The sequence below is a fragment of the Taudactylus pleione genome, unplaced genomic scaffold, assembly GCF_031769625.1.
Source record: "Taudactylus pleione unplaced genomic scaffold, aTauple2 ptg000290l, whole genome shotgun sequence".
In the NCBI taxonomy this organism is placed as follows: Eukaryota; Metazoa; Chordata; class Amphibia; order Anura; family Myobatrachidae; genus Taudactylus; species Taudactylus pleione.
Window position 1 is genome coordinate 7,565,718 of NW_028284692.1, and position 13,913 is coordinate 7,579,630.

The following is a 13,913-nucleotide window of genomic DNA, read 5'->3' on the forward strand; positions in this document are numbered from 1 at the left end:
TTCATATTGTTACCGCCCAGAAATATCCATTTAGCGGCTGCAGAGAAACTGTTGACCTGCGCTTGACTCTGATTTGTGGACACGTTCGCAAAGGTGCATGCGAGCAGGGCTACCAAGACATCTTGTGGGCCTCGGTATTGGTAGGGGCATGGCTAAGCCTTGGTGCATGGCACAGCCAGCTCACATAACAATGCACTGTAAATAATCTGTGCACTGGCATAAATTATCCTCATGTGTCTTGGGGGACTAAGACCTACCTCCATAATTGGCTCGGACCCGCACTGGGTCACCCAGACAAGCCAAGGCAATATGTACCCTCTTGGCACCCCTGACTATGAATGAGGCTAATTGAACTAAACTTTTTCATAGTGATGGCCAGTGTGTGCTTTTTGTGACTCTCTCGCAATGTACCTAAACATTATTAATAAACATGTAATAGTTATGTACAATTGCGGTTTTACATGATCCATAAGGAGACATGATACTTGACAAGAAACTGCATAAAAAAGTGATTTTACGCTGTCGAAATCTGCCATGTCTTCATTTAATTGATTACTGATTGCACTTAACAGCGGGTTGGTAGATGCATGCACTTGTGTATGTCATTTAGTAATTATGAATAGCAATAATAAATGTAAAGTTAAAGACTATCTTTTGCTTTTCAGACATTTTGTGTACACTGTTTTTTGCTTTACTAAAAGCAAATCTTTTTTGTTTTGTTTTTGAAAAAAAGCTAAAGACTGACCCTAAGACGGACATATCTAATATTATTTTGTGACTTAGGCTATACTATATAGTGTATTATATTTTAGTCATCTCAGATTTGAAGTTTTCATAAAAATGTTGCAGAAATAACTGGCCTTGGTCATCGCTTTAACACCAATGACCTGTCCAATTACTGACAGTTCTGTTCATTCTTTTCAGCCAGTGATGAACTACAACCCCTGGATGCTCCTGTACTTCATATCCTTCCTGCTGATTGTTGCTTTCTTTGTCCTCAATATGTTTGTGGGGGTTGTGGTGGAGAATTTTCACAAGTGTCGACAGCACCAAGAGGAAGAAGAAGCCAAGAGAAGAGAAGAGAAAAGACTGCGCAGGATGGAGAAAAAGAGAAGGAGTAAGGAGAGAGAGCTAGCCGGTCGGTAGTCTTTGAACATTATTCTGAGTGCTGCTTGATCGTTGACAGGCGCTCACTCCCTTGCTGAGATGGCCGCTTATTAGAGGCATGGATACTGTACTCTAGCTGTGCATGGATAGGTAGTATTATAGTTTGTTATCAAGGAGATGAAGCAATAGCTGGCTGCAACAAGTAGGACTTTATTCTGCTATTTATTTCTCATTGAAATTGATGAATGGTTCACCAGAAGTGTGTTTTATTATTTAGTTACATATTTATAGTCCATTGTATTATGTTCCCCATATACGTGGCCTCAACACTTGTCCATCTAGAACCATGTGCATCTATAAGACATAGAAAGGTCAGCGGTAATGATCATGTAAGGAGGAGGGGTCCTGGTCTACAGTTGCTGTATAATAATAATTACGGCACACACATACCAACATGGTCACTGGACTTCTACATTTTAGTTGGGAACAATTAAATCTCTAAATGTTCTTAGCCATCTTTAGTGATTGTTGAAGCTATAGACATGCATTGATTTAGGGCCAATTTGATCTATATTAGTCAAAGTGGCTAACGAATCCACCATATGTATAGCTCTACTTGTATGTGGGACTATTGGGACCTGCATACTGTCATGCCTAACATACATATTAACAGTCTTTATCATCAGCATAGAAAATGTAGTCCTGCATCTTTATACATTCATGTTTTTCTAAGCTTTCAATTACTTTATTGTCTCATCTTTATTAGAGCTTTAACAGACCCTAAAATAAGACTTGAAATTAATTTTGGTGAACCATTTATTCAAGATCTATGAATTAAAATTATTAGAAGATACAATGGATTGGCACTACAACATAAAACTAAACTTTCAAACCTTTCTCCTTGCATATTATTAAGTCTTGCAAATACTACTGTAATAAGCATCCAATAGTAAAACATGCTTTCCACTACTTAGAAGGTATCAAATTAAGTCCAGAATCAATGGAAATTATATGGTAAAGCCAATCCATAGTTTGAACATGTTATACTATTGTGCATGTAGGAAGTCAGAAAGCATGGAGATTCTTGAAAATGATGCAAATTAATCAATAATGATAAAAGTTTTTAATACAGTTGTGTGAACCACAGCATGTATTTATAATGCTGATGTTATATTTGCAATTGTTTTGTGATGACTCTTCTTGCTAAGTGAACAAGGATCCTGCCATGATAGATATACATCAAAAAGCAAGACATATACAGTTTTCATGGTAACAGATTATTTAGTGACTATAAATGCTTGTTAGTTTTTCTGAAACAGAATAACCAGGAAAATGCAAGTGAAATTAACTCTAGTTGCTTGGCTGTATTTACCATTACACTGTAGCTCCTACTGGTGTCACTGGAGAGAGGTGTTCTGCCTACTAATAATGTTTAACAATCCCATAACTATATAGCACTATTTTGCAGATGTACTCTCATCTTAATGAGCTATACAGTATGATTGTTTTTTAAAGTACAATACTGATTATTTTTACATGTCTGGCACTTCACCTTTAGTTTTGTTTGCAACTCCTGCTGATCTCTATTAAAAACTATATATATATATATATATATATATATATGTGTCTGTGTGTGTATGTGTATATATATATATATTTATATATATATATATACACTATAATATATATATATAGATATATATATATATAGATATATATATATATATGAAAAAGGGGGTTAAAAAAGACATGCGCCTGATAGTGTAGTATATATATACATTATACAAGGGTGAGTCAAAAATTATCCGCACTCCAGTTATATTAAAACTTCTGTTGGCCACACTGTCTTATCAGCGCTTTCCGTACTAGGTTTGAACGTGTTACGTGTAGTGCAAGAAAAAATGGATGCCCCACTTGTGATTTACACGAAAGAAGAGCAGCGTGCAGTGATTCTGTCTTTGTGGTGTGAGGGTGTGTCTGGTGCCAATATTTATCGAAGACTTTGTGCACAGTATGGAGTAGTCATGAAGAAGTGTGTGTGAATGGATAGAGATTTTCAAAGAAGGTCGCACAAGTGTCAGCTATGAAGAGGGAGCCGGACGCCCGTCCATGTCCACGACTGATGAGAACATTGAGCGTGCACTAAAAACTGATTCTGTTGGATAGACGAGTGACAGTGGATTATGTTGCAGCCCTAAATTGAAGCCCTAAGAGGACGAAGATTCATGTCTGATGAAGAGGTGAAGACAGCAGTGCATTCATGGCTCACAGCTCGACCTAAAACATTTTTAATAAGGGAATATGAAAGTTTGTTGACAGATGGACTAAGGGCCAAATGTAATAGGTCACGAATTAAAGTAAAAATCCAGTTTGCACCGCGACATTGTATCCAATGATGTAACCACAAGGTTACTTGAGGTGAACCTTGTATCAACCTAGTATCCAGTGTTACATCACTGGATACTAGGTTGCGGTTCTCACCATAGACTTCAATAGCAATTTCTCACCATTGAAGTCTATGGAGGAGACAGGCTGACCGCACGCAGCCAATCAGCGAGCAACTCCGACGGAGACGCCTGCTGATTGACTGGCGGCTCCTGCAATGACTGGCCACACATGGACCCCACTCTTTCGCACAGAGGAAAGGTATGTGTAGAAACATAACTTTCCTCCTGTCTGGCATGGTTTCCGATTTATGTATTTTTTTTTTAACCCCATGGATACCTACAGGGACCGAAGAGGACTTGAACATCGCATAGGAGAGGTGAGTATGGAGTTTTTATTACAGGTACACCTATGGAATACTACTGGACAAGGGGACATGATGTCATCAGGGATACTAGATGAGTATGTGTGTCAGTTAGTGTGAGTGTGCATGTGTGTTTAAATAAAATTGTAGTTTCACAGTGTGTCTTATCTTTATTTAAATATTTATTTGGCTGTGGAACTACAGGTACCAGCAGGCCCATAATGCCCTGCATGTTGGTACTTGTGGTTCTCCAAATAACAGCATGCGGGGTGTAGTACCACAGCTAAAGACAATTTTAACACTTCTATTTTACACAACACATTTACACTATCAACCCGGCACCCACCGGCCAGGGGCCTATCAGCCTATGCCTGGGGTGCCCTGGAGAGGGGAACCCCTTTATTGGGGGGTCCCCACCTCCCCAGAGTTCCCCGGCCTGGGATGACTAGCAGTCAGGAGTAATGCTTTGGTTGGGAAAACCGATGAAAGGTTTTCCCTGGCTGTGGCATTACCTACCCGCTGGAAAGAGTCCAGTGCTGGTTATAGAAATTTCAGGGGACCCCTACTTGTTTTGTCCCCTGTTTTTCCACAACCAGGACTGGCTCAGAAGAGCCCTGTGCTGGTACTTAATATACAGAGGCCCCCTACGCATTTTGGACCCTGTATTTTTAGAACCGGTGCTGGTTATGCTTATGGGGAGGGGGTGCATGTCTTTTTTTTTTTTACTTTTAAAAGTGTTTTTATATGTACACACATAGAAACATGCACGTATCTCATGGATATGTGCATGTTTCTGTGTTATTCTGACCTGCTCAGGATAAACTCGCTATCCTGATCTGGTCTATTGTTTTTGTGAGTTCTCAGGCAGTAATATATGCGAGTGAAGCACTTGCACTCTATTACATTGCCCGAGTTCTATCTAGAGAATAGCGAGTTATATTAGTTACAAGGTTCCAAGTCAACGCTTCGACTGCATCAATGCAGCCTTCCTCAGGACACCACCAGTGAGCATAAGACATTTAAGCACCAAACCCCCAAAGCCGCCCTATGTACCCAAGTCAATTAATCACGAGCTCGATTAATTGACTTGGGTATATAGGGCGGCCTTGGGGGTTTGGTGTTTGTATGTCTTATGCTCACTGGTGGTGTCCTGAGGAAGGCTGCATTGATGCAGTCGAAGCATCGACTTGGAACCTTGTAACCATCATGTGATCAATAAAGTATGTTTTATTATTGAAACCATAAAAAAAAGTCCTGGTGAGTGCATTCTGCTAAATGCAACCATGGAATATTGAAATGGTACCCACTGTGGACCAATGATTGCTACCACAGGCATTATGCTGCTTGGTGTTTATAGTGTGTGCTGACCGCCTGTAGATTTTATATATATATATATATATATATATATATACACACACACATTATGGCCTGTCAACTAGAGCGTACTTACTTTACAAAATGATCACTACCATAACACGTAATCCCTATTTTTATTTAGGACATGCAACAGGACAATAGCAGTATTTGTTGAAGCCTTGTGAGATATAGAACCAAATTAGGTGCTTTGGCAGCTGTGTAGATACTGGGGAAGTAGAAAGGCTGGTAGCATGGTGCCTGTCAGAGGCATTGAGGTTTTTTTTTTCTATGTATTCATTTAGATATGGTTGACCTTACAAATGTACGGTGTATAGGTGCTTTGGCTGTATTTATGAGAGATTTCTTTATTCATTTCTACAGTTTATCCTATAGAGAGAGACCATGTTATGGATCTTCACCCTTCAGATGATTTTGATGTACTGGCTGGCACATGCTGTCCTGTCACATTGACTAAATATAATGCTTTATCTTTCTAGTTTCCTTCTGAGATGCCCAGACATTGATCTATATCATTAGGCTATACTATTATTTGCTATTATTATAATTTAGTTATATCTGAGTTTATTTTTGACATGAGACAAAGCTGCAGAGTGAGTACTGGGCCATTTAGTATGGTGGATTTCACACTGCAAATGTTCAGAAAGCGAGCTGCTGCTAGTGTGGGGATACAGAGTGGGACGCAAAATGCCGTGCGACCTGAGAGGGAGAACGGGGGTGTCAGTGGGTGTTCTCACATGTGCAAAGTTCAGTAGGGGAGTCTTCAGGTAAATGTATATTATTCAGACCTGCAATTATGTGTATACATGCCTGCTTGGATGTGTATCTTTTGAACCTGCTATAGGGCAGGTGCAAATATACTGTGATTATAATGATGACTTTCAGCATACTAAGCGCATATACTGCCCTTGTACACCCAGATACATCTGAAGATGTGTACAGTTCTCCATATGTGCATACATATACAATTTTTTATTCCACAATTCTTGGAGTAAGTTGCCTACCAATTCTGCTTCAGCCCAGATGCATGTAATGCAAATAAACACTCCCGGAGAGATAAACACTGTATATAGTATAACGGCATGCGCAGGCGAATACATTATGTTAATACAATGTTATTACATGAATATATTATATAAAGGTGGACAAGCTCTTTAAATACTTTTGGGTATTGTGCCACAAAACGTACATGCATATTCTTGTTATCATATTCTGACAATACAAATTGAAGATGAAGTGGTACATTACGCTGAAAGGTTATGCCCTTGCTCCGTTCCTCCCTTGCTTGGTTATAGTGATTCTTAAATGTAGTTGAATGTTGCAATTTAGTTGGTAAGATTGGCTTGGAGTATTTGGCTAGTGTGTAATGCTTATTGGCCTAATGTTGTATCGTGTGTTTTCCCAGGACAGCAGTGAGGCCAGGTAACGATACTATCAAAATGTATAGGATCATTATGAGGTATGCTGTATAATGTGGTTGTGAGATTCAATGAAGCCGGAAATGTTTGACGAAATTGTATGATGATTTTGTCGGGAGATTATTGGGCTATAAAGAAGGATTAGTACAGTAGGACAGTGAGTGGCTGGCTTTTGCATATTTACTCCTTTCTGAGATGGATTTAATCAACTTGCTAGACAAGTGTAAATAGGACTTTAATTTCCGAATATGAGTAACAGGTCGCAGTATCTGATCAATAATTTATGAGGTCACAAGGCAAAATTCAGAGTGTTTCCAAATGCTACAGTAATTAACAGCATCTCATTCTTTTAGATCTAATGCTGGATGATTTAATGTTGGAGCCTTCAGCCAGTCCAACACAAGGTACTGGCAGATGTGGTGTATTGTCCCAGCATAGCGACTGTGTTATGTAACTAATTGCTGTCTGATGTCAGACGTCCACTAAACTGTGTGTGAAGTCTTGTTTGTTTATCTCATGGCTCACACATTCCATCGTGGTGTTACAATTCACAAGAATAAAATTCATTGCACTCATACACAGGGACTGCCACAGGGACTATTTTATATTAATTCAGAGTCAGTTTATAAATAGATAAAAAATACAGTGTTGGTTTAACATTATAGGTTCCAGTAAGCTACTGTACTCCAAATAAGAAATTGGAAAAGGTTGGCTACACAAAAAGCCTCCTAAAATTTGTAAACAAAATGTCGATTGATGATTTTAAGTGTTCAATAAAACATATAACATTTTTTATTAAAAAAGACATAGTCCTAATAATGAAGAGAAAAATATATAGCTTGTCAGTTACCTAACAGATAATTATCCCTGCGCTTCCTGTCAATTACTCAGCGATGGGTCTGCGTAGATGCCGGCTCGCGCACTACGCTGCATACGCATAATGCAACGATTACCCGATTGCATGCGTATTAGCAACTGCAATCCAAGCTGAATCAGGCCCATTGTCCCTTGGTAGTGTATTTTAGAAGCATACCTAAGAGTGGTGGTACACAACTAAACGACCGGCAATTGTGCCGATATTCAGAGCGATTTGCCCTCACTCTGGACATTGCATGATTGCCGGTACACACTTAAAAGATTTAATGAACGACGAAGCGATCACTGGTCCGTCCTTCATTAAAATGTACAGCCTCACATGCGATATTGTGTGATTGGCCGTGCAGCACAGGCAATCACACGATATCGCATGCGACCGCGGGAGTGCACAAATCGGGCATACACACTGCACGATATGCCCGATTTGTCATTCCGATTTGGCCAAATCAGCCAAATCGGGCCGATATCGTGCAAGTGTGTAGCCACCCTAACTCTTAGCATTGTAGATGATAATACTGTCAAATGGTTATTGCCCCAGGCTTGGCTTGGATGCCATGATCACCACTACAATTGACAAATATTTTTCTAAATCAATATAGTATTAGCAAAATAAACCCCGATATTATAGGAAATATATTTCTTTACCATATAGTTGATCACCACTGAGCACTAGTATGGGACATGATTACCAACAATCAGGGCCGGTGCTAGAGTGTATGGCGCCCTCCTGCAAACTATAAATTTGTGCCCTTCCTTCCAGTTTTTTTACAAAGGGACAGTGCGTGCCGTAGACGAATGGTGCACAAAGGGGCGTGATCTCAAATAAAGGGATGTGGTCACACAATAGTATCCCTAATTCAAATTACGCCACATAGTAGCACAATCTTATTCACAGTAGTGTCCCTTATTCCCATTACGACACACAGTAGTGCCCCTTATACACAATGGCCACAGTAGTGCCCCTTATACATATAATGCCCCCAGTAGTAGTTCCCCTTATGCAATGTCCACTGTAGTAGTGCCCCTAATGCAATGCCCACAGTAGTGGTGCCCCTTTTGCAATGCCCCCTGTAGTAACAGTGCCCCTTTTGCAATGAACCCTGTAGTAATAGTGCCCCTTTTGCAATGCCCCCTCTAGTATTACCCCTTATGCAGTGCCCCAGTAGTAGTGCCCCTTACGTAGTGCCCCCAGTATTAGTGCCCCTTATACAGTGCCTTAGTAGTGCCCCAGTAGTAGTTCCCCTTACACATAAAGACACAGACACACACAACACAATACTATACTTACCTAAAGCACCACTCCTGCACCTGCCACTGTTCAACGGCTCCATCCTCGGTCCTTGCGCTGGGCAATGTGGGAAAGACGTCATGACTGCTCTTCATTCACCCACTGCGGGAGACAGAAGTCGGAGCTCAGGAGCGAGCTCCAGTCTCTGGCTGCCGCTGCAGGGAAGGAGCTGCTGGGTGCCTGCCGGTAACAAAATCTCAGCGGGCACCCGGCAAATGCAGTTGGCAGCGGCAGCGCTTCTCCAGCCTGCTGCTTCCCTGCAGTGAAGGGCCAGCTGAGCACGTTGCGCCGACCCTGCGCCTAACCCTCCCTGCAGTCTAAACCTAACCTCCCCCTAGTGCCTAAACCTAACTCTCCCACCCTGCAGCCTAAACCTAACCCTCCCCTTTGTTCCTAACCCTAACCCTCCCCCTAACCCCAGGACATACCTTCGGGATCCCGGCAGTTGGGATGCCGGCACCGGTATTCTGTGTCGAGATTGCAGCAACGGCATTCTGACTGATGGAATCCCCGCAGTTGGGATTATTACCGCATCCTTAATAAATTATAATAAATGATATATTTAATATTTTGAATGAAATATACACTGTGTATATTTCAATGAAAATATTAAATATACTGTATTATTTATTATATTAATACACATATACATATTACCTAATGAAATAAATATATTATAAACATTTAAAATAAAACTTACCATTTTTTCTGCAACTATTTGTCTTCTCCACTTCTTCTCAATTTCTTGAAGTTCCTCTTTGGCTGGACGCCATTTCATTCCCCTCCTGAGTTGACCTGTTATGATGTTATGAGAGAGGAGGGGAACTGGGAACATATGGAGCAGAGGGGAGAGGAGAGAGGGCGGCACTGGAGATAGCCAGGTCAGTTGGGGAAGGGAATAGAGCCAGGTCAGTTGGGGAGGGGAGAAGAAGGGAGTGGACTCAGGGGAGGACGCGGCAGGGGGAACAAATGGCGCTGGCAGCTGCAGCTTGCTACTTGGCTATCATTAATTTTGACAGCACAGCATGCAAGTCAGGCGTAGCGCCGCAGAGGGAAGGAAGGGGTGGACCCGGCCATGGGAAAAAAAAGACGGCCGAGCCGGCCGCCGGTGGAGGAGCTGCTCAGCCCGCTGCCTGCTTCCATAGCTGGTCTCACAGGCCGGCGCAGCTGTAGAGGGAAGGAAGGGGAAGACCCGGGAAGAACAAGCTGTGGTGCTGGTAAGGAGCTGTGGGCCTGATTCAGACCTGTTCGCTATGAGCGTACGCTCGTATGATGCTTGTGGTAGCTTTTTTTTACCGCAAGCATTGCGAGGAAAAAAATGGCTGTTGACGTGTACTATGACGCTGTCTGTTAATTATGCACACCTCTAAAACGGCGTTGAAACACTCGGGCATGTCTGCGTTCGCATCTCCAACCCCCCCGTTTTTACTGGACTGCCCCTGTCACCACCCACAAACGGCCTCTTCTGTCACTCACTCTGCTGGGCTGGTTTTGCTGGGCGAGCGAGGGATCTGTGATCGCACAGTGTAGTTTGCGCATGCTCACTGTGATGCATACGCATTTGCAGATTAGCAACCATCGGCAATTGCAAACGGACGCAGATACCGTCCGGATCTGAATCAGGCCCTGTGTTCTTGAGTAACACTGAACCTGCCTGTCACAGCAGGTAAGGCTCACCGCAGCAGAGAGGAGCAGCCAGGAAGAGGGAGTTTGTTTTGATCAGGAAAGTGTGTAAGAGCGGCTCTTCTCTCAGTGCACACAAGTGTGTATGAAGAGCCGCTCAGACTCTACAGCAGCAACAAAGGACTCAGCAGCTCTGCAGGGAGAGCACCTCTCCAGCCTGGCGCCTCCCTGCAGTGCAGGATTTGCTGAGTGGGTTACACCGGCCCTGCCAACAATAACTGTGCCTATTCAAGGATGACATTTAATATGAAATGAGGTCAATGCTAAATCTACTACATCATTAAATGGAGGACTTGAAACAACCAGATATACAGACTATATATACAGATGTAAAACTAGACCTTGAAAAATAGTGGTAGCTTGCCAGCATTACACATTACACTGGATGAAGAAGAGCTTTTATCTGTGAGGTTTGCAGTCCTTGCTATAATGGCAGCTGTGAATAGAAGTATAATTGGCCAGATTGAAATATTTTTTTCATTTTGCTGAAAAAAAGTCCTGTTTTGTATTGGGAAATCTGAAGTGTGGGCAAAGTTCAGAATAATGTTCACAGTTTTCACAAGGATTAACTATTACAAAGTTTGATTAATATCATAAATGTTATTGAGAAGCTGGTAAAAATGTGGGAGAACAGATGTGAAACAAATGCCTGTAAAAGGGCAGTTCCACGAAACAGATCGTCCTCTTTAGACTTTACTCTTTGCACCCCTCGTGGCATCTGCTCAGTAGGTCATGGCATGTTGAATTCCCACTGACTCCACGTTGCATAATAACACTATAATGACATGAAAGTCTTAACACCAGTGCTTGTGATTATACAATTTTATCCGGGGTCCTACAGAGCAAATAAAGTGGGTTCCAAGGGAGGGACTCACCAAATATGTACTCATTTATTATAAGTACATTTGTAGCAGCAGTGAAGTAATTAATACACAGGACTTCTGCCTGAAATCATCTCCACCTCCAGAAAACACGTGCCGACATTTGTCAGATAGCTTATAAATAACTGACCACAGAGTACACTGTGGGAAGAGGCTTGGGGGTCTATTCAGCAACAATGACGATGTTGCCCAGAATATTATCGGGCAACATCGTCACAATATTTTATCAATTATGATAAAATATGTAACCTATTCAGCAATATTTTGAGCAGGAACAGCAGTTGCAGTATCACGCTGTCCCTGCGATGTCACAGAAAGGATTGTTTTCGGGATTCCGAAAACAATCCTTTCTGTTTGTTCCCTGCGCATGTTCAGTCATGCGCTCGGGAACAGTCTCCGTCCTGGCTTCCCGGTGACCGCGGAGCAGTAAGTATAGCTTTAGCCTCCCGAAATTGATTGATATGTGTATACAGGCTTTATACTAGCCTGTATACATGTATATTTATGTGCTTTTATATTTAACATTTAGATTTAAATGTAAAATATAATTGCACATAAATATACATGTATACAGGCTAGTATAAAGCCTGTATACACATATGAATCAATTTCAAAGGCTTTAAAAGCCTCTAGAGTGACTTACCTGCCGCCAATCACAGTGACGGAGACTGGGGGGCTTACAAGATGCTGCAAGGACTTATGGGAACATTTCCCTCTGTCCCTGCAGTTTTCGGGAAATGGAAGTATTTTCTTCGTATAATGCCATTCTGAAATGGCGTTATATAAAGGAAATATTTATTGGATGAATTAACACTTTTTGCTTTGCTAAATAGCAAAAAGTGTTAAAGCACTGTAGAATTCAATGACTGATCCCTACAGTGCGGTATTCAGCAAGATGGGAATCAATGGAGAAGATAATTGCGTTATCTTCTCCATTATCCCATTGCTGAATAGGTGATTTACATAAAAAATATAGAAATCATAGTTTCCGTATTTTTTATGTAAAAAAATCAATGCTGAATAGACCCCTGAATACTGGAATTTAGGAAATAGATAGCAGGTCTTATTTTGGTCTTAAGTACTTATTTACTGAGTCCAGGCTTCTGAATAATACCCCATTAAACAGACATAAAAATTGCGGGTTGATGCGTATCAACCCAGGATTTTTGTCAGTGTAAATGGATCCACGTGGGTCCAGCAACCCAGGGATCCAAATCAGGTATTTTGCAGGGTTGGCCATGGGTTGTTCCAGTGCCATCCTGCAGTGTAAACGTCGCGGTCCAGGTCACAATGACTCGGATTGCGCTGCTTGCCACCCTGATTGGCCGGCTTCAGTGGTGCTGGGAGATGACTCCATCTCCAAGCGTCCACTGCAATGCCGGAAGAGCCGGGCCACTGCAGACCTGGCTCCAGTGTAAACGGCGCCAACTCAGGAATATCCTGCGTTGGCGTCGCAAAATGCAAGGGCTCTGTGCCGGGTCTGATCCAGATTGGAAGAGTGTTCCAGCTCCCGGATCAGACCCAGCACTTTGGTGTAAAGAGGTATAAGTTTGAATATATCAAGGGTTTTTTTGCTAAGAGGCAAAAAGCAGACTGAGGGGTATATTTACTAAAGTAAGAGTTTTTAGAAGTTGAGATGTTGCCCATAGCAACCAATTATATTCTAGCTATTATCTTCTATAAGGTGCTATTTGAATTAATCTTATTGGTTGCTATGGGCAACATCTCTACTTCTAAAAACTCTCACTTTAGTAAATATACCCCCCTATATGTCTTTTCTGGGGCACACTTAGTAAATAAAAAATTTTACCTTTATTATCATACACTTAAAACGTGAAAAATACAATGACATAAAATAATTTTTTATATAATTAAAATATATTGTTAGTGAGTGTGAAACGATAGAAAATAATAGTACCTTATCCCTATGATAATATATCAGTAATCAACTAGTCATATTTATGGGAAAAGGAATGTGAATATGGCAAAATTATATTGATTTTTTTTTCTTTTATTCAAATAAATTCAGAGATAAAGTGCCATATTCAATATGGGAGCGAAAAGTCCATGCTGGACTTTTCGCTCCACATCGGAGGTTAGAGTAACTATTCCTATCAAATTTGGGGTACATGAAAATGGGGTAAGCATATTTTTAAGTCCCTAAAGTGCATTTTGAAAATTCTTCAAAAATGCACCTGCCGCTACCACCCGCATTCTTTTAAACACCTGCCGCATACTTGGGAAACCCCCTGAATTAATTTGGTTTTTTAAAAATGTGTTCCCCAAATTTTATTTTTTTTTACCTCAAATTTAAAATATTTTTTTTGGGGTGTCCCTATTTTTAAAAAAACTTTTTTTGACAGTTCATTTTTAGGGGCTATTCCCAGGGGTGCAGGGTATTTTTTAAGCTTGCACCCCTAAACCCCAATTCTGCACTTTTTTTCGCCATGTAAAACATGGTGAAAACTTATCCCCGTTTTTTTTCAAAAACTTTTCACACCGGAGAAAAGCCTTTGAAATTCAATATGGGGATAATT

The 13,913-nt window shown here is 41.1% G+C and overlaps 1 protein-coding gene across 6 annotated transcripts in view; it reads left to right on the forward strand.

Moving 5' to 3' along the window:
* CACNA1G (calcium voltage-gated channel subunit alpha1 G) overlaps positions 1–13,913 on the forward strand; it is a 236,304-nt gene that overhangs the window by 161,017 nt on the left and 61,374 nt on the right. For 3 of the 6 annotated variants that reach the window (XM_088482620.1, XM_088482626.1, XM_088482623.1), the window contains exons 24-25: positions 925–1,138; positions 7,002–7,052. In XM_088482620.1, the coding sequence (XP_088338746.1) occupies positions 925–1,138; positions 7,002–7,052 (265 nt within the window). The remainder of the gene's footprint in view (positions 1–924; positions 1,139–7,001; positions 7,053–13,913) is intronic. The other 3 variants (XM_088482621.1, XM_088482622.1, XM_088482625.1) reach the window with 3 other exon arrangements.